The sequence below is a fragment of the Oncorhynchus gorbuscha genome, linkage group LG13 (assembly GCF_021184085.1).
Source record: "Oncorhynchus gorbuscha isolate QuinsamMale2020 ecotype Even-year linkage group LG13, OgorEven_v1.0, whole genome shotgun sequence".
Classification (NCBI taxonomy): domain Eukaryota; kingdom Metazoa; phylum Chordata; class Actinopteri; order Salmoniformes; family Salmonidae; genus Oncorhynchus; species Oncorhynchus gorbuscha.
In genome coordinates this window covers 54921638-54946115 of record NC_060185.1, presented here as the reverse complement: position 1 = coordinate 54946115, position 24478 = coordinate 54921638, and the positions used below count along the sequence as shown (strand labels likewise).

At 41.6% G+C, this 24478-nt stretch overlaps 1 protein-coding gene and 1 long non-coding RNA gene across 6 annotated transcripts in view; one reads left to right on the top strand and one right to left on the bottom strand.

The window, feature by feature from the left end:
• col4a4 (collagen, type IV, alpha 4) overlaps positions 1–24478 on the bottom strand; it is a 174208-nt gene that overhangs the window by 34705 nt on the left and 115025 nt on the right. For all 5 annotated transcript variants that reach the window (XM_046295033.1, XM_046295034.1, XM_046295032.1 and 2 more), the window contains 11 exons: positions 23490–23596; positions 21589–21772; positions 21219–21287; positions 19871–19978; positions 10649–10867; positions 10224–10385; positions 9930–10097; positions 9577–9720; positions 9203–9310; positions 239–420; positions 76–139 (listed from right to left, as the gene is read on the bottom strand). In XM_046295033.1, coding sequence (XP_046150989.1) covers positions 76–139; positions 239–420; positions 9203–9310; positions 9577–9720; positions 9930–10097; positions 10224–10385; positions 10649–10867; positions 19871–19978; positions 21219–21287; positions 21589–21772; positions 23490–23596 — 1515 coding nt within the window. The remainder of the gene's footprint in view (positions 1–75; positions 140–238; positions 421–9202; positions 9311–9576; positions 9721–9929; positions 10098–10223; positions 10386–10648; positions 10868–19870; positions 19979–21218; positions 21288–21588; positions 21773–23489; positions 23597–24478) is intronic.
• Positions 9219–9735, top strand: LOC123993175. Its single transcript, XR_006831389.1, has 3 exons — positions 9219–9327; positions 9433–9479; positions 9593–9735. It is a non-coding gene; the product is annotated as an uncharacterized LOC123993175 (long non-coding RNA).

Genomic DNA, 24478 nt, shown 5'->3' with positions numbered 1-24478 from the left:
CTGGTGATATGCACAACATCACAATGAGAAGAGAAAATACTGTAGAAGTTGTGACTATATGTCTATTGGAAGTACCTTTAAGACCACTGTACCCTGGGAAGCCAGGTGTGCCAGGAGATCCAGTACACCCAGATTCACCCTAATGAGACACCAATAAAACCAGTGTTTAGTATTTGGCATGTATTTGACCCATGTCTATAATCAGACCAAGTACAGTCGGTACTCTTAACATCCATACCTGATCACCAATCTCTCCAGGGAAGCCTATGATACCCCTCTGGCCAGGCAGGCCAGGTAGTCCAGGTTCACCTGAGCGTCCACATGTACCAGGTGGTCCTTGAGGCCCAGCCTCTAGGCCAGGCCCCCCCAAAAGCCCTGGGTACCCCGGTAGACCCCTGCCTCCCGCAGGACCCTTGTCACCTGAAATGGGGTTTACAATAAGCAAGACTGCAGTCAAACTTGCAATTATGCTTGCTGCCAGACAAATACAAAAATGTAAGAAAAATTAACCAGCATATCTGTATGCAACACATGTATTTTATTAAAAACATTAGCCAGCGCAAATACCTAATGTTTCAACCTATATGGCTTGTGTAACAGAGTAGATCCCTTCTCTGTCCTGCCTGGGAGTGAACCCCTGACCTTCTTTACAACACTCACAAACACTCCAATCGCTCTACCAAAACCATGGTCTTGATTGAGCAAGGGGCGACACTACTTCCAGTCTCAGGCAGGGTGATGTCACCACTCAACGCTTGCTCTGGATACTACATCTGCTGCTCTTGACACTCAGTTAAATGTAAATTCAGAAAGAATAACTACATTGCCTTCAGAAAGTATCCATACATCCCTTTGACTTATTCTCCATTTTGTTAAGTAACAGGCTGAATTCAAAATGGATTAAATTGATGTTTTTCTCTCACCCATCTACAGACAATACCCCATAATGACAAAGCGAAAACATGTTTTTAGAAATGTATGCAAATGCTGAGAACATAAAATACAGAAATATCTAATTTATTTCAGTATTCACACCGCTTTGCTATGACACTCCGAATTGAGCTCAGGTGCATCCAATTTCCTTTGATCATCCTTGAGATGTCAGTCAGTACCACTTGATTGGAGTCCACCTGTGGCCAATTTAATTGTTTGGACATGATTTAGAAATAAACACATCTGTCTACTAAAACTATACTATGAATTCCAAGGAACTGTCCGTAGATCTCTGAGATAGAATTGGGACAGCGACATATTTTTGGTTGTTTTGGCTCTTTACTCCAGCACTTTTTGAAATGAAAGGTTACAATGACTATGCGGTTAAAGTACATACGGTAAGCTTTAATTTATGGGTATTTTCATCCCTATCAGATGAGCCATTTAGAAATTACAGCACTTTTTGTACATAGTCCCCCCACTTTAGGGGACCAAAGGTATTGGGAAAAATGCACATCAAAAAGTTTGGACACACCTACTCATTCAAGGGGGTTTCTTTATTTTTATTGTTTCTACATTGTATAATAATAGTGAAGAGAAACTATGAAATGACACATGGAATCATGTAGTAACTAAAAAAAGGTTAAACAAAACAAAATATATTTTATATTTGAGATTCTTCAAAGTAGCCACCCTTTGCCTTGACAGCTTTGCACACTCTTTGCATTCGCTCAACCAGTTTCACCTGGAATGCTTTTCCAACAGTCTTGAAGGAGATCCCACATATGCTGAGCACTTGTTGGCTGCTTTTCCATCACTGTGTGGTCCAACTCATCCCAAACCATCTCAATTGGTCATCTCATGCAGCATTCCATCACTCTCCTTCTTAGTCAAATAGCCTTTACACAGCCTGGAGGTGTGTTGGGTCATTGTCCCGTTGAAAAACAAGTGATAGTCCCACCAAGTGGGCGGCAGGTGGTTAGAGCGATGGATTAATAACCGAAAGGTTGCAAGATCGAATCCCTGTAATCCCTGCTGAAGGTAAAAATCTGTCATTCTGCCCCTGAACAAGGGGGTTAACCCACTGTTCCTAGGCCGTCAATGACAATAAGAATTTGTTCTTAACTGACTTGCCTAGTTAAATAAAGGTACAAATATTTTTTTTAAAGTGTAAACCAGTTGGGATGGCGTATCACTGCATAATGCTGTGGTAACCATGCTGGTTAAGTGTGCCTTATATTCTAAATAAATCACAGACAGTTTCACCAGCAAAGCACCTCCTCCTCCATGCTTCACATTGGGAACCGCACATGCGGAGATCCTCTGTTCACCTACTCTGTGTCTCACAAAGACACAGTGATTGGAACCAAAAATGTCATATTTGACCACTGGTTCCAAACTGTTTATAGTCCCATACCCCTTCAAATATTCAACCTCCAGCTGCGTACCAGGACCAGGGTCAGCGCACTCTGAAATGTTTTTTTTTTTTTTTGCCATCATTGCCACACACAGTATGCAATACATTTATTAAACATAAGAATCCGTGTGAGTTTTTGTCACAACCTGGCTCGTGGGAAGTGACAGAGCTCTTACAGGACCAGGGCACAAATAATAATAATCAATAATTTTGCTCTTTATTTTGCCATCTTACATATAAAATCTTATTCACAATTTTTGATGAACAAATAACTCAACACAGGTTAATGAGAAGGGTGTGCTTGAAAGGATGCACATAACTCTGCAATGTTGGCTTGTATTGGAAAGAGTCTCAGTCTTCAATCATTTTCCATACACAGTCTGTGACTGTATTTAGTTTTCATGCTAGTGAGGGCCGAGAATCCACTCTCACATAGGTATGTGGTTGCATATGGCATCAGTGTCTTAACAGCACGATTTGCCAAAGCAGGATACTCTGAGCGCAGCCCTATGCAGAAATCTGGCAGTGGCTTCTGATTAAATACAATTTTCACAGAACCACTTGTTGCAATTTCGATGAGGCTCTCTTGTTCAGATATCGGACTGGAGGTAGGGTATGAAATGGATAATGAATCCAGTTGTTTGTGTCATCTGTTTCGGGAAGGTATTTGCGTAATTGCGCACCCAACTCACTCAGGTGCCTCACTATATCACATTTGACATTGTCCGTAAGCTTGAGTTCAATTGCATACAACAAATCATACAATGATGGAAAGACCTGTGGCCTACCTGGCCAGTCGCGTGAGAAACTCGTCATCATGCAAGCGGTCAGACAAGTGAAAATTATGGTCAGTAAAGAAAACTTTAAGCTTGTCTCTCAATTCCAAAATACGTGTCAATACTTTGCCCCTTGATAACCAGCGCACTTCTGTATTTTGTAAAAGCGTTACATGGTCACTGCCCATATCACTGCATAGTGCAGAAAATCCACAAGAGTTCAGGGGCCTTGCTTTAACAAAGTTAACCATTTTTACTGTAGTGTCCAAAACGTATTTCAAGCTGTCAGGCATTCCCTTGGCAGCAAGAGCCTCTCATTGGATGCTGCAGTGTACCCAAGTGGCATCGGGGGCAACTGCTTGCATGCACATTACCATTCCACTATGTCTCCCTATCATGGATTTTGCGCCATCAGTACAGGTACCAACACATCTGGACCACCAAAGTCCATTAGGTGTCACAAAGCTGTAAGGTACTTTAAAAATATCCTCTCCTGTTGTCCAGAATAGGATGTCTTCCTTAATTGACCCCCCATACACGCAACAGACATATACCAGACTAGCCACGTCTGTTGACTCATCTATCTGTAGAGCATAGAATTCACTGGATTTTATGCGAAGCAGTAATTGTTTCAAAACATCTCCTGCCGTGTCACTGATGCGTCGTGAAATAATGTTGTTTGATGAACTCTTTGTCTGTATAGATTTTTTGGCCTACCTTGTCACAACACAAATGACTGGCACAAATGCATCAAGAAGGAAAGAAATTCCACAAATTAACTTTAAACAAGGCACACCTGTTAATTGAAATGCTTTCCAGGTGACTACCTCATGAAGCTGGTTGAGAGAATGCCAAGAGTGTGTAAAGCTGTCATCAAGGAAAAGTGTGGCTACTAGAAGAAAATATATTTTGATTTGTTTAACACTTTTTTGGCTACTACAGGATTCCATATGTGTTATTTCATAGTGTTGATGTTTTCACTATTATTTTACTAAGTAGAAAATAGTAAAAATAAAGAAAAACCCTGGAATGAGTAGGTGTGTACTAGAAGAAAACACAACACGGTGATCAGGCCTACCACCATCGTGTTGTCAGCAAACTTGATAATGGTGTTGGAGTCGTGCATGGACACAGTCGTGGGTGAACAGGGAATACAGGAGGGGATAAAGCACAATGATCTTTATGGCCTTCCTGTAACATCGGGTGGTATAGGTGTCCTGGAGGGCAGGTAGTTTGCCCCCGGTGATGCGTTGTGCAGACCTCACTACCCTCTGGAGAGCCTTACGGTTGTGGGTGGAGCAGTTGCCGTACCAGGCGGTGATACAGCCCGCCAGGATGCTCTCGATTGTGCATCTGTAGAAGTTTGTGAGTGCTTTTGGTGACAAGCCAAATTTCTTCAGCCTCCTGAGGTTGAAGAGGCGCTGCTGCGCCTTCTTCACGATGCTGTCTGTGTGAGTGGACCAATTCAGTTTGTCTGTGATGTGTATGCCGAGGAACTTAACTTACTACCCTCTCCACTACTGTTCCATCGATGTGGATAGGGGGGTGTTCCCTTTTCTGTTTCCTGAAGTCCACAATCATCTCCTTATTTTTGTTGACGTTGAGTGTGAGGTTATTTTCCTGACACCACACTCCGAGGGCCCTCCCCTCCTCCCTGTAGGCCGTCTCGTCGTTGTTGGTAATCAAGCCTACCACTGTTGTGTCGTCCGCAAACTTGATGATTGAGTTGGAGGCGTGCGTGGCCACGCAGTCGTGGGTGAACAGGGAGTACAGGAGAGGGCTCAGAACGCACCCTTGTAGGGCCCCAGTGTTGAGGATCAGCGGGGTGGAGATGTTGTTGCCTACCCTCACCACCTGGGGTGGCCCGTCAGGAAGTCCAGTACCCAGTTGCACAGGGCGGGTCTAGACCCAGGGTCTCGAGCTTGATGACGAGCTTGGAGGGTACTATGGTGTTGAATGCCGAGCTGTAGTCAATGAACAGCATTCTCACATAGGTATTCCTCTTGTCCAGATGGGTTAGGGCAGTGTGCAGTGTGGTTGAGATTGCATCGTCTGTGGACCTATTTGGGCGGTAAGCAAATTGGAGTGGGTCTAGGGTGTCAGGTAGGGTGGAGGTGATATGGTCCTTGACTAGTCTCTCAAAGCACTTCATGATGACGGAAGTGAGTGCTACGGGGCGGTAGTCGTTTAGCTCAGTTACCTTAGCTTTCTTGGGAACATGTGTCTGTGCCTGCTGTTTCATACGGTGCATTTTTATCTGCTTTATAAAAACTGATTCTACTGCTTGCATGAGTTAACTGATGTGGAATATAGTTCCATGTAGCCATGGCTCTATGTAGTTTGTAGTACTGCACACTTCCCATAGTCTGTTCTTGACTTGGGGATTGTGAAGAGACCTTTGGTGACATGTCTTGTGGGGTATGCATGGGTGTCAGAGCTGTGTGCTAGTAGTTTAAACAGACAACTCGGTACATTCCGCTTGACAACACTTCTTACAAAAACAAGTAGTGATGAAGTCAATCCCTCCTCCACTTTGAGCCACCAGAGATGTACCTGCATATTATTAATGTTAACTCTCCGTGTACATTTAAGGGCCAGCCGTGCTGCCCTGTTCTGAGCCAATTGCAATTTTCTTAAGTCTCTCTTTGTGGCACCTGATCACACGACTGAACAGTAGTCCAGGTGCGACCAAACTAGAGCCCATAGGACCTGCCTTGTTGATAGTGTTGTTAAAAAGGCAGAGCCATCCCAGTGTTAGCTGTGTCACTAGAGATTCTGGGTTTGAGTCCAGGCTCTGTCGCAGCCCGCCACGACCGGGAGATCCATGGGGCGGTGGACAACTGGCCCTGCGTCATCTGGGTTATGGAGGATTTGACCGGCCGGGACGTCCTTGTCCCATCACACTCCTTGTGGTGGGCTGGGCGCATGCATGCCTACTTTGGTCACCAGGTATACGGTCTTTCCTTTGACACATTGGTGCTATTAGATCCTGGGTGAAGGGAGCAGTGTGTCAAGAAGCAGTGCGGCTTGGCAGGGTTGTGTTTCGGAGGACGCATGGCTCTCGACCTTCGCCTCTCCCGAGTCCGTACGGGAGTTGCAGCGATGGGACAAGACTGTAACTACCAATTATATCATATGATTATATATTATATAATTATATCATGAAATTGGGGAGAACAATTGTAAACTTAATCTATATGCGGATGATACTATTATGTATGCTATTGCCCCGACTGTTGATGTGGCTGCGTAAAAACTACAGTCAGATTTTATAGCTATGCAGGAATCCCTTGTTGATTTAAAACTTGTGCTTAATATGGGCAAAACTAAATACAGGTTGTTTTTAAACATTTGTAAGAATGTTTCTGATGAACTACATGTTCACTCATTAGGTGGCTCTCCAATCGAATGTGTTCCCGCATATAAATACTTAGGCATTTGGATTGATATGGATTTGATGTTTAAAAAAAACATACAGATGAGCTGGTTAAGAAGCTAAGATTTAAAGTTGGCTTTTTCCTACAGAAACAGATAGTGCCTTTTTCTAAGCAGTATGAAGCAGATTATTCAGCTTTTTTTTTAAGTATAGAGACCTGAGTTGCATAACCAGTTCCCAGGATTGGTTAACTCTTGAGGTTCCTAGGGTTTCCACCCAGCTAGGTGAATCTGCTTTTAGTTTTAATGCACCGTATTGCTGGAACAACATTTTAAAAACATTTAATCTTGATGTTCTGGTGCCGTTCGGGCAATTTAAAGTATTGAGTGGGGACTTATTTGTGGAATGTAACTGTTTTCTGGGTGATTTGTTATATGTGTGTGCTTCCCATGACTGTTTTTGTATTTTAATGTATATACAGTATACAGTACCAGTCAAAAGTTTGGACACACCTACTCACTTCAGGGTTTTTCTTTATTTTTTTATATTTTCTACATCGTAGAATAATATTGAAGACATCAAAACTACGAAATAACACATATGGAATCATGCAGTAAACAAAAAAGTGTAAAACAAATCAAAATATATTTTATATTTGGGGATCTTCAAAGTAGCCACCCTTTGCCTTTATGACAGCTTTGCACATTCTTGGCATTCTCTCAACCAGATTAATGAGGTAGTCACCTGGAATGTTTAATTTAAATTAAAAGGTGTGCCTTGTTAAAAGTTCATTTGTGGAATTTCTTTCACTCTTAATGCAATCAGTTGTGTTGTGACAAGGTAGGTGTGGTATACAGAAGATAGCCCTATTTGGCAAAAGTCCATATTATGGCAAGAACAGCTCAAATAAACAAAGATAAATTAATATGTAAAACTTCAAGAACTTCTTCAAGTGCAGTCGCAAAAACCCCTCAAGCGACATGATGAAATTGGCTCTCATGAGGACCGCCACAGGAAAGGAAGACACACCTCAGCTGCAGAGGACAAGTTCATTAGAGTTACCAGAATCAGAAATTGCAGCCCAAATAAATACTCTACAGAGCTCAAGTAACAGACACATCTCAACATCAACTGTTCAGAGGAGACTGCGTGAATCAGGTATTCATTTTTATTTTTTATTTTTTAAATGTATTTAAGTAGGCAAGTCAGTTAAGAACAAATTCTTATTTACAAGGATGGCCTACCCCGGCCAAACCCTAACCTGGACGACACTGGGCCAATTATGCACTGCCCTATGGGACTCCCAATCAAAGTGTGATACAGCCTGGAATCGATCCAGGGTCTGTAGTGTCACCTCTAGCACTGAGATGCAGTGCCTTAGATCGCTACGCCACTCGAAAGCCCAAAGAAAACACTACTAAAGGACAGCAATGGACATTAGACCGGTGGACATTTGTCCTTTGGTCTGATGAGTCCAAATATGAGAGTTCTGGTTCGACCGTCATGTCTTTGTGAGACGCAGAGTAGGTGAACGGATGATCTCCACATGTGTAGTTCCCACCGTGAAGCATGGAGGAGGTGGTGCTTTGCTGGTGACATTGTCAGTGATTTATTTAGAATTCAAGGCACTCTGCAGTGATATGCCATACCATCTGGTTTGCGCCTAGAGGTATTATCATTTGTTTTTCAACAGGATAATGACCCAACACACCTCCAGGCTGTGTAAGGGCTATTTGACCAAGAAGGAGGGTGATGGAGTGCTGCATCAGTTGATCTGTTATCCACAATCACCCAACCTCAACCCAATTGAGATGGTTTGGACCACAGACTGAAGGAAAAGTAGCCAACAAGTGCTCAGCATATGTGGGAACAAGACTGTTGGAAAAACATTCCAGGTGAAGCTGGTTGAGAGAATACCAAGAGTGTACAAAGCTGTAATCAAGGGAAAAGGTGGCTACAGTTGAGTGTAGGTAAAATACATTTTGATTTGTTTAACACTTTTTAGGTTAGGTGCACTTCAGATAATATATGGCATCATGAGGGAGTAAAATTATGTGGATATATTGAAGCAACATCTCAAGACATCAGTCAGGAAGTTAAAGCTTGGTCGTAAATGGGTCTTCCAAATGGACAATGACCCCAAGCATACTTCCAAAGTGACAAAATGGCTTAAGGACAACAAAGTCAAGGTATTGGAGTGGCCATCACAAAGCCCTGACCACAATCCTATAGGAAATTTGTGGGTAGAACTGAAAAAGCATGTGCGAGCAAGGAGGCCTACAAACCTGACTCAGTTACACCAGCTCTGTCAGGAGGAATGGGTGAAAATTCTACCAATGTTTTGTGGAAAGCTTGTGGATCGCTACCCGAAAAGTTTGACCCGTTATACAATTTAAAGGCAAGGCTACCAAATACTAGTTGAGTGTATGTAAACTTCCGACTTCAACTCTATGTAAATTAGATGTTTCTGTATTTCATTTTCAATGAATTTGCAAACATTTCTAAAAACATGTTTTCACTTTGTCAATATGGAGTATTCTGTGTAGTAGATGGATGAGAGAAAAACATACATTTAATCCATTTTGAATTCAGGCTGTAAAACAACAAAATGTGGAATAAGTCAAGGGGTATGAATAATTTCTAAAGGAACTGTATATTAACACTTGTGAGATTACATGTTGATTGTAGCTTTTCTCTCACCTCTTGGACCTGTGAAGCCATCCAGACCTGGGGGTTCGGGAGCTCCTGGTAGTCCTTTGATCGGAATGAAGATGGTGTCTCCTGTGTCTCCGGGGGCACCTTTTCTACCTGGAACAGATGGAAAAGTTAGACCATCTCTCTTACAATCACATATCTACAAATAGTGCACAGTAGAATGATAAATGTATGTATTTGAATGTATTTTTGACAACTTGCTGCAACGCAACTAGGGGGATATTGAAGATTCTCAACTGCACTCCAATGTTATACAAAAATGGTGCGTCTACAAACTCTTGATCAGAGACATTGTTTTAACGAGCACTGCATTGAATAATGTTATGAGTGTGATTTCTATGTTGACTTTATTCACATACCCTTTTCTCCTTTGAGGCCCTCATCTCCTGGTAAGCCTCGTTGACCGTCAAAGCCCCTCTCTCCTTTCCTTCCCGGGGATCCTAGTGCTCCACTCCTCCCTGGACCACCCACTGACCCATCCCTACCAGGTACCCCTATTATACCTGAACACAGGACGCCATATTGGATATCAGCTCAGCTCTGGCTGCACACATAGGACATCATGGATGCTAATGCTAATGTTTGTTGCATTGGGTGGGACACCAGATGTCCCCATAGATTACGTTCCAATGTCCATACTTGCAAACCACTTAGAATGTTAATTCATACTACTTTTCATAGACTATGTAGAGTGATTTGGTGTCTCTCTCACCTTTCTGCCCTTGAGCCCCGGGTATGCCAGGTTCTCCTAATGGCCCCACGGGGCCCTGGGCTCCAAGGTACCCAGGAAACCCTGGAGAGCCCGGTTTCCCTGCAGCTCCTTTAGGACCCGTGCCGGACAGACCCTCCTCTCCGTTATCACCCTTCTCGCCTGCGTAACCTGACACACACACACAGAATTATGATATTACTCAATGAGGCAGACCTAAAAATAAATTCCCTACCACGCACACAAGTTTTTATTTTCTTTCTGATATGAAAAGCTGCTATTGTCAGTAGGACCTACCTGGAGGGCCTATGTCCCCTATTAGTCCCATGATTCCTTGAAGGCCTGGGGCCCCCTCTTCACACTGTTCAGGGGTGGGCCCTGGGGCCCCATATCTGCCTATGGCACCACTCTCTCCCTGCTCCCCCTTCCTTCCCGGTGTACCAGGAAGTCCCGCAGCACCTAGAGAAGACAAGTCAATCCTCTCTGAGATCACACATAATGAACTAAAACTTCTCAATTTTTGTGGATAGCTCCTGGTGTTTTTGGTAGTTTCAAGAAAGTTTCTGGTGTTTCTGGAAGTTTCTGGTTTCTCTGACCAGTTGAGAGGCATGTGACTGTACACATTATAAGACTGTCAGCTGTAATATGCAACACACTAAATCATACCTAAAGCAGACATTTCAAAATCTTGAATCAATTTCAATGTTGCTTATTGGTGGTACCTGTTAATCCGATTGGACCGGGTGGACCTGGCACTCCTTTGGGCCCCGACAGACCCAGTACGCCCTTGAGGCCTATAGGTCCTGGAGCACCAGGGACAGAGTCCCCAAATGGGCCCTTCAGTCCTGGAGACCCTCGGAAGCCAGGAGAGCCGGCAGCTCCGTCGTAGCTCAGACCCTCAGCACCAGCCTCTCCAGAGTCTCCGACACACCCCGACGAGCCTGTGGTAGGGAAAGAGAGAACATGATCTAGTGTAAGATTTAATTCAATTAAATGAACTTAAATTGTTGTGTGGAATGTTACAAGCAACAAAGCACACCACCAAGATTGTTGGTCTGCACGGTAGTCCTTCACTTGCTAGAACAACAGGTTTCAATGTAGAATCAGCCTGGTTGTTAACTTGACTTTGAGCTAATCAGAAAGCATGAAAGGAGCAACAACGAGAAGGAGAAAATAGGGTACCTTTCCCGGTGACATCCACCCCCTTTCATCTGCAAAACAGCTAGAATTTATCTTAACTAAAACAATAAATCTGCATAAAACCTCTGGACAAAAATATATACAGTATAATAATCTAGAGCAAGTCTTAGTTATACCTTGGTTGCATATTTTACATCTAGCTAAGGAGTTTTGTGCTTGACAGAACATTATATTACATTGATACGTTAACAAAAATCCCCATTAGCTATGTAGCTTACGTTAGCTTGCTAGCTGAGCCAGTCACACTTCATATTAAATTAATGGGATGGTAAGTGCATCAAGTGCACACAATGATGAACACTAAATGTTTCCTCCTTGAGCTAGCTAGTAACATTAATATTAAACCAGTATCTTTAGTTAACTAGCTAGCTGGATATATATGTTGTGCAAGCTAGCAAATTACGATGTTAACTAGTAATGTTACGCAAGACACTGACACATCAAGACTTGTGTCAAAATTGCAGAGCAGTCTGATCCAAACAAAGACCTGAAGCTTTTTTAACGTTTCATAAAATCATGTGTTTCATATGCGATATCCCACTGATTCCGCCATGGTCTCAGTACTTTCATCAATATCAAGTTGCTTTCAAAACACAGATCTCTGCTGGACAAATTACTAACAAATTAACTTTGGATGTTTTTTCCTGATCAAAGCACTCGAATGGTAACACTTGAACAAGAGCATCGTGACGAGTTCGCCAAAAGGCATGGAGCCGAATCCTGCCTTGGTACTGTTTTTTTTTAAACCAACACTGGTAGCTGCACATTGGTGTTCAAATCATTTGTTTTATTTATTATATGATAAGATTAGCCTTAATAATGCCATAGACCATGAAATGTGAACCTGGTTTTTCGATCTGAGTTTAGCTTGACCTAGCCAATGACTAACCACTGTGCCACTGTGCCTGTGTTATATCATCATCAATAGCTGCTGTGTATAACTGACCAGTAGGTGTCGCTAATGAGCATTGTGTAAAGGCTCAGTAATGAACAGCTTTTCAGCTAAATTTGGCCTCAGAAAGCATTGTTTGCCCATGACTAATGCTAATCGTTTAGCTAACATTAGCTAGCAAGCTAGACATTTGGCTAGCTGACACTGGCAGCATGGGATAATCGAGAGTGACTTAATCATCTTGATAGTTATCTAGTTGTGACCATCTAGCTAGTATCATCAAGGGGTTTCTACAGATTATTAGCACAGCTGGTTAGGTAACATTGGCTATATAGTAGCATGGACATGCCAAAAAAAGCTTAAAGGCATATTGCGAGATGTTGTCAATTGAACCCTTTTTGTATTTACCCACAGCCAGTTATGGATGAAAATGTTATGGGTCTGCATGCAGTTTTAAAGAAGTTGCTAACTAGCATTAGCGCAATTAATGACTAGCATTAGCACAATGACTGGAAGTCTACAGGTACAGCAGCAATGGCTCGTGAAACTATCTTCAACTTCCTTCAAACTGCAATATCTCACACTATCCCTTTAAAGGCCCAGTGCAGTCCAAAACTATATTTTCCCTGTGTTTTATATATATTTCTACACCATGACGTTGGAATAATACTTTGCAATTGTGAAAATTATGATAATTAACTTTTAGTGTAAGTTAGAAAAGACCACCTGAAATGTTTTGCCTGTTTTGGTGGGATGGAGTTTTGGCATGCCTGGTGACTTCAACAGGCGGTCAATTAGGTAATAGACCAATAAGAAAGAGAGTTCCAAACCTCTCTGCCAATAACAGCTAGTTTTCAGTTCTAGAAAGACAGTCCAAGCAAGATTCTTGAGAAATTGCTCTTTGCTAAGAAGCACATTTTCTTTTTGACCATTTTAATTGAAAACAATCACAGTAAGGTACTTAGTTGTTTCCCAGAATTTATATGGTATTGACATAAAAAACAGCTGCATTGATCCTTTAAGAAATAAACACTATTCCCACCTTCTGGTCTGGAGTATTTTACTAGGCTGACGACCAAATTCTGGGTGAACACAAAAAAAGATTGACTGCCAACAATCTGGGCAGAGGTACTCCAACAGTCTTGCCCAGTGGGGGTTAGGGTTATAAGATAAGATGAAACACTCTCTGTCTAACATAGTGCATAGAATTTAAAAGGTATTGTTGGATATTACTCATCCTAATCAGACAGCTTTCTTACAAGGACAATACATTGGCGATAACATAAGACAAGTACCGGAAACAATAGAACACTATGAAAAATCTGGGAAACCAGGCCTGGTATTCATCGCTAGTACGACTGGAATTTATATATATATATATCTGGAATATTTCAATTTAGGAAAATCTCTTACACAATGGGTTAAAGGTATGTACAGTAACCCTAGGTGTAAAATAGTAAATAATGGCTGCTTCTCAGAAAGAACTAAACTGTAAAACATGAGTAAAACAAGGTTGTCCCCTATCGGCATATGTATTTTTTATGGCCATCGAAATATTAGCTATTCATATCAGAGCCAAAAATAATATCAAGGGGATAGAAATTCAGGGCTTAAAAACAAAGGTGTTATTGTACGTTGATGATTCATGTTTTCTTTTAAATCCACAATTTCGATCCCTCCACAGCCTCATAGAGGATTTAGATAATTTTTCTGAACTCTCTGGATTATGTATTGGATCACAAAAACATTAAACATTTACATTACTATGTAGATTACCAATAAAATGGTCTGATGGTGTAGTGGACATACTCGGTATTCATATCCTGAAAATAAATAAATAATCTCACTACAATAGATTTTAATAGAAATAAGATCTTGCTACCAAGGATAGGAACATGCCTGTCCATTTGTGCAAAAAATCACCATCATTACATCTTTAGTCATTTCCTAGTTTACCTCCAGTGTGGCCTTGCCTACACCTAGCGACTTGTTTTTTAAATTATATTAGCAAACAATTTATTTGGAACGGCAAGGCAGACAGAATTAAATGGACCTATTTACAATGCATTCGGAAGGTGTTCAGACCTCTTGACTTTATCCACATTTTGTTACATTACAGCCTTATTATAAAATGGATTAAATTGTTATTTTCCCTAATCAACATACACACAATACCCCATAATGAACAAAGCAAAAACAGTTAAAACATTTTTTTGCAAATGTATTTAAAAAAAAGAAAGAAAACATTTACATAAGTATTCAGACCCTTTACTCAGTATGTTATTGAAGCACTTTTGACAGCGATTACATCCTTGAGTCTTCTTGGGTATGATGCTACAAGTTTGGCACACCTGCATTTGGGGAGTTTCTCCCATTCTTTTGTTTCAAATATTTTTATTGAACACACACAAGAATGGTGTATAGATATAATAGACAGGTGTACAATTCTTATCTAAACATAAAAGAGCAGACAGGAACAACAAGACCCAGGGTACAAAACAAATATTACAAAACAAGACTTACAGAAAGAAAGAGGGTAGATGACCAGCCCCCCCCCCCCCTCCCCCCCAACTGCTCGGGTGGCGGGGACAGCAAAGCCCAAAGGTAGATTAAAATATTACAATTGAGAGTGTTAAAAAGAGGATAGGCTGCCAGATTTGATCAAATGTTGATAATTTATTGTTCAGAATATATCTAATTCTTTCAAAGTGTACAGTGTTTGCCAATTCACTGAGCCATAATTTGGTAGAGGGCGCTTACCTCCTTTTCCAAAACAACAAGATTCGTTTTTTTTTGCCGAAATGAGACTGTAAGAGATTAGTTGTTTTTGGGGGTTGGTTAATCCGTTTAGGAAATCAGACACTCCCAGGATTATCAGAAGCGGGTCTGGGTCTATTGAAGTCTCCAAAACTTCAGAGAGGATCCTAAAAGTTCCACACCAATAACCATACAAGCTAGAGCATAGGGCAAAGCAGTGGAGTAGTGTACCCTGCACAGCCTGACATTTATCACACATAGGAGATGTATCAGGAAATATCCTATGCAGTTTAGTTTTGGAATAGTGTAATCTGTGTAATACCTTGAACTGTATGAGACAATGTCTGGGGTTAATGGAGCATGTGTGTATATACTCCAAGCTCTCTTCCCAGTCTGCCACCGAAATGTCAGTCCCTAGTTCTTCCTCCCATTTTGCCTTAATGGCATCTGTAAAAGGTGTGCTAACAGATTGAAAAGCGTCATGTAGACGCTATATCAGTTTGTCTGAGGTTTGTCTTTTTATGCATCCGTCAAACATGGAAGGTTTAGCATTCCCAAATGTTGGTAGATGTTTTCTAACATAGTCTCTAAATTGTAGGTATCTGAAAAAAGTTACTTCTGGGAAGATTATAAATTTACCTCAACAACTCAAAGGAAACAAAGGTCCCTTCTATATATAACTCCCCTATGGTACTCGCTCAAAGGTGTTATCAAGGAGGGATTCCTGGTGACAGGGAGCATGAATGACATTGGACTAAACTCAAAGTGGTCTTTAATTTGCTTCCAGATTCGAACTGTGCTATGTATAATAGGATTGTTACGATAAAGTGACATCTCCAGATTCCTGGTGACAGGGAGCATGAATGACATTGGACTAAACTCAAAGTGGTCTTTAATTTGCTTCCAGATTCGAACTGTGCTATGTATAATAGGATTGTTACGATAAAGTGACATCTCCAGATTGACAGGCGACAAAATCACAGCCCCAATACAGAAGGGGTGACACTCCTCACGCTCCATACAAAGCCAGCTGGATGGCTGAAGTGCGTCATCCAGCAAAAACGTAACAGCGCGAAGGTTAGCAGCCCAGTAATAAAATATAACATTTGGGAGAGACAATCCTCCTTTCATCTTGGATTTACAGAGGTGTTTTTTTAACCTATCCTGTGTGTTTTATAATCCCAGATGAAAGGATTGATAATTTAGTCCAGTTGTTTATGAAAGGATTTAGGTATGAATGCTGGGATGTTCTGGTATAGGTACAGCAGTTGTGGGAGAAAGACCATTTTAATGGCATTAATTCTTCAGAGCAGAGAAATTGGGAGAGTCCTCCAAAATTGTATGTTTTCCTTGAGTTTTTGCATCAGAGGGGAAATAGTAAGGAGTAACTTTGGTAACTACAATTCCTAGGTAGATACATTTTTCTGAAGATAACTTAACTGGGAGCCAGGAGGTGTTTTGCAACCGTATGGGCATTAATTCACTCTTGTTCCAATTTATTCTGCATCCTGAGAAGGTACCAAACAAATTAATCACATCAAGAATAGCAGGAATACTAGCCTGGTGTTCTGTTACATAGAGGAGAATGTCATCTGCGTATAGGGAAATCTTATTTATCTTTAGTGTTATAGCCGTGTATTGCTGCATGAGATCTAATCTCCTGAGCGAGAGGTTCAATAATTAGGGCGAAGAGCATAGGCGACAGCGCACAACCCTACCTTGTCCCTCAGTAAAGGTCAAATCGGGTCGACAATGATTGGTTAGTGAGTATTCTCGCACAGGGGTTCCTATATAAAATCTGGATCCAATTTATGAACCCATCTCCAATATTACATTTCTGTAGGACCTTGAATAGATAGGGCCGCTCAACTTGGTCAAAGGCCTTTTCGGCGTCAAAAGATATAAGGGCAAGGTCCACGTTGGGTACCTCTGAGAATACATAATGTTGAAGAGGCGCCTGAGATTGAAGAAAGAGTTTCTATTATGGATAAAGCCAGTCTGGTCCGAATGGACCAATTTGCAAATTAAAGTGCTAAGCCTGTTAGCCAGAGTTTTTGCTAAAATCTTTTGGTCTGTATTAAGGAGAGATATTGGTCTGTATCACCCTACCTTTTCCGGATCTTTACCCGTCATATGTATAACTGTAATGAACGCTTGTCCAAAGTAGATGGGAGAACTCCATCCTCATTGGCCTGAACCAACATTTTGTGCAGGTAGGGAGAGAGCATGTTGCTGAATGTTTTATAGAATTCACCAGGGTATCCATCTGGGCCTGGGGTCTTGCCACTCTTTAGAGATTTAATTGTTTCTCTAATTTCTTCAAGACATATTTCCTTATTCAGGAAGCTAGAATCTTCCTGGTTCAGGGCAGGAAGATTACAATCCTCCAAAAAGTATTGCAATAATTAAGGGGTTAGGATCCGCTTTAGATGTATATAGAGTCTCATAAAACTGACAGAATCTGTCATTGATGTCTTTGGGGGAAGAGAGTAATTCCCCAGATGCAGATTTAACTTTGTGAATCATTGGGTCACTCACATTTTTCCAAAGTTGTCTGGCGAGTAATTTGTGTGGTTTGTCACCAAACTCAAAATATTTTTGCTTGGCATAGAGAAAAGATTTAGAAATATTAGCTGAGAGAATCTGATTATATTCAAAATTTAAAGAGGTATTTTTAAAATGTTTTTCCATAGATGGATGGCTACGATTCTCCCTATCCAGTAAGTGAATTTGTCCCTCCAGTTCTTCCAGTTTTCCTCTGTTTTGCCTACTCCTGGTAGTCTGAAAGGAGATGATACAGCCTCTCAAATAAGCCTTCAGTGTTTCCCACAATAATGCTGGGGAAGTCTCTGTGTTGTCGTTGGTATCAAAGAAAAATGTAATTTGGTCTGTTCTGATGTTCACAGAATGTTGGTTCTGTTAGGAGCTGAGGATTCAACCTCCAGACCCTCTCGTTTGGTACAATGTCACCCAATCTCAGGGAGAAGGTGAGTGGACTGTGGTCTGAGATTATAATATCATGATACCTCACATTACAGGTATAGGGGTGTAGTTTAGCATCAACCAAAAAGTAGTCAATTTGAGTGTAAACATTGTAAACATGAGAGTAAAAGGAGTATTCCTTACCCGTACGGTTAGCGATCCTCCATATATCAAATAAATTATAATTTATTATGTAGGTATTCAAGAATTCGCTTGAATAGGAGGTAGGGTTTGGCCGGGTAGAGGATCTATCCAACGACGTGCATAGATTCTCTAACTCGTCAATCTCAAGGCTTTCTCAAGGTCCACAATACTCTGGCCCTGCGAAGTGACCATTTGAATGATGCTCTCGATTTTGGTGTCCAGTTCAGCAATAGTAGCCTTAAGATCCTCAGCTAAAGCAACACGTAGTTCTCCAAAAGCCCGGGTAAGTTCTGTAAGTGTTACGTTGTTGCCTGTGCCTTCCGCCATGTCTGTCTCATTGTGTAGTGGGGAGTAGCCCTCCAATGTGGATTTATTGTCCTTTGGTCGCGTATTACTCGGCATTTTCACATAGAAAGTTACAATCTTGTATTAGAAAGAAATGTTTGTTGTAAAAAGTGCCATAAAGTAGGTTAAGTTAGATTATTTCGCAAGAAAGTTGCAGGAGCCTCTCAAACACAGCCGTTCACTCCAACATATTAGCTCTGCTCTGAGTTTCTCCCATTCTTCTCTGCAGAGCCTCTCATGCTCTGTCAGACAGCTTCACCGTAGGGATGGTGCCAGGTTTTCTCCAGACGTATCACTTGGCATTCAGGCCAAATAGTTCAATATTGGTTTCATCAGACCAGAGAATCTTGTTTCTTATGGTCTGAGAGTCCTTTAGTTGCCTTTTGGAAAACTCCAAGCAGGCTGTCATGTACCTTTTAATGAGGAGTTGCTACCGTCTGGCCTCTCTACCATAAATGCCTGATTGGTGGAGTACTGCAGAAATGGTTGTCCTTCTGGAAGGTTCTCCCATCTCCACAGAGGAACTCTGGAGCTCTGTCAGAGTGACCATCGGGTTCTTGGTCACCTCCCTGACCAAGACCATTTCCCCACGATTGCTCAGTTTGGCTGGGCGGCCAACTCTAGGAAGAGTCTTGGTGGTTCCAAACTTCTTCCATTTAAGAATGATGGAGGCCACTGTGTTCTTGGGGACATTCAATGCTGCAGACAATTTTTGGTACACTTCCCCAGATCGGTGCCTCGACACAATCCTGTTTCAGAGCTCTACGGAAAATTCCTTCGACAGCAGTGCTTGGTTTTTGCTCTGACATGTACTGTCAACTGTGGAACTTTATATAGACAGGTGTGTGCCTTTCCAAATCATGTCCAATCAATTGAATTTACCACAGGTGGACTCCAATCAAGTTGTAGAAACATCTCATCTCATCAATCAAAACAGGATGTACTCGAGCTCAATTTCGAGTCTCATAGCAAAGGGCATGAATACTTATGTAAATAAGGTATTTCTGATTTTACAATTCTAAAAACCTATTTTCGCTTCGTCATTATGGGGTATTGTGTATAGATTGATGACATTTGTTTTTATTTAATCCATTTTAGAATAAGGCTACAATGTAACAAAATGTGAAAAAAGGGAAGGGGTCTGAATACTTTCCGAATGCACTGTAAAGGGGGGATTGGAAATGATGCAGACAATTACATTGATGGAAGCCACATATTATCTGAATTTTAAAGCCGATCTACCCCCTATAAAAAAATAGTATGACAGGTAACCTAGTGGTTGGGCCAGTAGCCGAAAAGATTGCTAGTTCGAATCCCTGAGAATCTGTGGGGAATGTGAAGAATCTGCCGCCCTGCCCTTGAGCAAGGCACTTAACCCTGATTGCTCCAGGTTCACTGTCAATAATGTCTCATCCCTAGCTGAGACCCCATCCTCTAAGGGTGTCTCAGGGATATACAAAAACACTTGTACATGCAGTGAAACGAGAAAAATATAAGTACCCCCTATTTGTGATATGTTTGAGGCTTTACAATGGGGACTCTAGTGAGTAAAGCAGAATGGAGAGAAGGCACTTAGTCAGGCAGTAATATTCTCTAATGGTAAAAACGTTTATCATATTTCTACCTATGGGTCCAGGTGGGCCAGACAGCCCAAAGTCTCCTTTCTCTCCCTTCACCCCGTCTGGGCCCATAGCTCCAAGATACCCTGGGGGTCCTGACTCTCCGTTCAGCCCTAGACAAAAAAGGAGAAATGTGTCACACCATGTTCAGTGCCAACCTGTTTTGAGAGTTAGTGTCTGTTATTATAAATGAAGTGTATATTCAACTGGCATACTCAACCCATACCATTCAACCTGTACCATTCAATCTGGCACATTTCTCCTTGCTCACTATTAGAACACGTGACAAGATTATCACAATGAAATAAGTCTGATGAATTATTTTTGCCCAACCCCTGCTAGTTTGAGAAACAGACGCCTGCCTCACAAGTCCTCATCTGGCAGCTTCATTAAATAGTTTCTCAAACTAGACACTAATGTACTTGTCCTCTTGCTCAGTTGTGCACCGGGGCCTCCCACTCCTTTCCCTATTCTGGTTAGGGACAGTTTGTGCTGTTCTGTGAAGGGAGTAGTACATAGCGTTGTACTAGATCTTCAGTTTCTTGGCAATTTCTCACATGGAATAGCCTTCATTTCTCAGAACAAGAATAGACTGACAAGTTTCAGAAAAAGTTATTTGTTTCTGGCCATTTTGAGCCTGTAATCGAACCCACAAATGATCATGCTCCAGATACTCAACTAGTCTAAAGAAAGCCAGTTTTATTGCTTCTTTAATCAGGACAACAGTTTTCAGCTGTGCTAACATAATTGCAAAAGGGTTTTCTAATGATCAATTAGCTTTTAAAAAATGATCAACTTGGATTAGCTAACACAACGTGCTATTGGAACACAGGAGTGATGGTTGCTGATAATGGGCCTCTGTACGCCTATGTAGATATTCCATAAAATAAATCTGCCGTTTCCAGCTACAATAGTCATTTACAACATTACCAATGTCGACACTCTATTTCTGATCAATTTGATGTTAATTTAGTGGACAAATTCTTTTGATTTTCTTTTAAAAACAGGGACATTTCTAAGTGACCCCAATCTTTTGAACGGTAGTTTATGTATAGAGTAATTGTTCTTTATTAACGTGTTCATGCTGGGCTCATCTTCAAAATACACTGTGGTCTCATCATGACTCCCTGCTTAAATAAAGATGAAATAAAAATGGTGTTTATCCATGATAATTCTTTGTGTGTATTGTTATGTTCACATGGGTGAGGCAACTTTGTGCATTTTTTTTTATTGTCATATACTACTCATTCATTTATAAGACAGTAGGCCTGTAAGCATGCCAAAATGCTGAAACATTAGCACAATAACAAAGTGATACTTTTCACAATGTGCTGGAGTTTCTATAAGTTATACCTGGGCTTCCGGAATCGCCTTTCTGTCCTGGGGCACCAGGGTTACTGGGTATGCAGGGTAGGGTGTCACCTGCACAAGAGAAAGGCGGCATGGGGTAGGGTGAGGAGGACAAACAGGATGTCTTGCATAATGTTTTAAAAGCGCTTCTTAAATAATGTTATTTTTTGTCATGAAGGGGTGTTTCAGTTTACTCCAAAGTTATAATTGAGTGTGCATACATGTATTTTGTTCATCTACCACTCTTCATCCAGTGTAATAATACATACACAAAAATAACTCATAAATAGGTAATTTATGACCAACAGTAATGAATGCTGATTTCCAACCCTGATCTGTCTTTGTGTTTCACACAGACTGACAAGCTCCTTACCCCTGACTCCTTTGAGCCCAGGAGATCCCCTGAATCCTGGAGGTCCCTGGTCGCCTGGGAGTCCCCGTTCCCCCACGGCCCCAATCACATCAGGTCCTGGGGGGCCGACGGGTCCAGCAAGCCCTTTTGGCCCGTCATTACCTGGATACCCTCTCTCACCCGGGAAACCTGAGTAACTGTCACCCTGAGTGGAACCAATCAAACTTAGGCTGCATTCCAAATACAGAAAAGACACCCTCTCCCCTTAGCCCTCAAATTAAGTGGACACTTCTGATGACGTATCATGACGTATGATGAGTTGACACTTGCAGGGCGAGGGAAGAATCAATACATTTTAAATGGACAGCTCTTGCCAGGATATTCGTCACTCGTTCGTCCCACAGTTGTATTTTCAGTCATCATGGAACCACTGGTAGCTGTTGTGTGTGCTTTATATACGCTACAGTCAATTATGATTGCATTTCGTATCTTGGTTAGAAGACAACGCATCCACATCATCGAATACTAGCCACCTGACGATATCAGGTAAATCGAACAAGTTTAAGTTTTATGATATTTACATTCATTTTTACGACTTCTCCATATTGATGTTGGTTTTATGTTTTGGATGATTTTTCTTAGTGGATGTACAATTATCGCGAATTGAATTATGGGATATTTCAGGCTTGTACAGAGTTGTACACTTGCATTGCTAATTGTTTGGACCGACGGCACAGATGGCCGCGGGGATTCCCCCAAGGGCATAGGGCGAGGGTAAGTGGAGGAGGGAGTGTCTTTTATGTGTTTGAAACGCAGCCTTTGACTAGACGAGTCCATACTCACAAACTTTTGCTTAGACAGGTTTAGACCTTTGGTCTAAATCAGCTAGCTGCTAGATTTTCTCATAGGCAAACCTGGCACAATTAGCCACTATGCTAAGTACGACCAGCTGATCAGAATGATTGTGTCCGGTAAACAAATTCCGTATCAGCCAATTAAAATCGTCTACGTTGAACCAACACTTTTTCATTAAAGCATCCTTAAAAGAAGTCCAATGGCACATTCTGTTAATCAAAAGTGTTAGTTTTAACTGCTTTGAATTGTAGAATTACATTTATTGTTTTAGTGTGTTGAGAAGGGAAGCGCAGCCAACAGATTGAAAATGTAGATTAAGAATGAATTTAATTAGTCTTTCTTCAACCTTGTAGACAAACGCACTGCCAAGGCCTAATAATCATATTGAATAGACTATATTACATGGAAGTGTACGCCTAAATGTACAACGTTTTATATGTATTTTAACAATCATCTACTTAGTCACATATGCATTTCTTGACTCGAGGACCAGCAGTGAAGCGTTCTTTCCTCAAAGAAACACCTTGCACGAGTCAATTTCAAACTCACAGTCATCGTATTTTGCCATCTCCGGGGTTACCGCCACCAGTTAGTTATAGCAGTAAGGGGTACATTACAGTTATTTGACAAGACCACGAGCATCATCCACTTTTTTTATAACAATGTACGAATACAAACTTACACGTTGTATAATTCTCCTACATCTTTATTCCTGTGAAATCACATGGATGTTTGTGAAACAAACAGGCAAAAACGTGTAATTTGGTCATACGTGTATATGTGAAATCGTGTCTTTTGAATTTTGTGTAATGTTAGTAGGCTAGCCGAGTCAAGGATGCATCAAGCAATACATATTGGCACACTCCAATTCTTGTTGCAGACTAAGAGTAATAAAGTAAACCTTGAAGTTGGAGGATCTCATTATGATGAGGATTTGGGCATCTTAAAGAAACATTAGATCCATGCTTAGGGCCAGACTCCTAATTCCAGTTCCTTCTGTATTCCTTCTAAGTCACTAACAGTTTGAATATGGCTTTTGGTGTCCTTAATGACCTTGGTAGACTCACCTCTGGGCCAGCGTCACCAGGCACACCCGGATTCCCTTCGTCTCCTCTCCTCCCAGTGAAGCCTGGACGACCAGCCAGCCCTGGGAGGCCAATGTCTCCCTTCACACCTAGAAACCAACCAGACTTTACACGCTTACATTGTAACTCACATCCAGTGGTCAAAATAAATCAGGGTGCACAAAAAGATTCATAACTCAACAGAGATAGAAGAAAATAGTATTACAAGGACCTTCCCAGCAGACAGGGGACATTCAAAGGACATTTGGTGACCTTCATAGTAGGTCTGTTTTAGGGTTATGGCGAGATGTTATCCCAGCACGCCATTCCCTAGATCTAGGAGTCTTTTGCCTAGAGTTCCCTCTGTCATTGCGGACCAGGCCAGGATGTTTTTAGGGCGTTCTCAGGACTTTCAGTGTATCAGTTGGCAGGATGTCTCCCGGTGGTCTCAAAGGAATATCCCCCCCCCCCCCCCAAAGAAATTCTACACACCTACCTCGGCATCTGCACCCTCATTTCATTATATACCTCCTTCGAAAGTATCCAGAGCCCTTGACATTTTCCACATTTTGTTACTTTGCAGCCTTATTCTAAAATTGATTAAAATGTTTTTTTTTCCTTCAACAATCTTCACACAATACCCCATAATGATAAAGCAAAAATTACGCTACAAGTTTGGCACACCTGTATTTGGGAAGTTTCTCCCATTCCTCTCTGCAGATCCTCTCAAGCTCTGTCAGGTTGGATGGGGAGCATTGCTGCTCTCCAGAAATATTCGATCGTGTTCAAGTCCGGGGTCTGGCTGGGCCACTCAAGGACATTCAGAGACTTATCCCAAAGCCACACCTGCGTTGTCTTGGCTGTGTGCTTAGGGTCGTTGTCCTGTTGGAAGGTGGACCTTCACCCCAGTCTGAAGTCCTGAGCACTCTGGAGCAGGTTTTCATCAAGGATCTCTCTGTACTATAATCCATTCATCTTTGCCTCAATCCTGA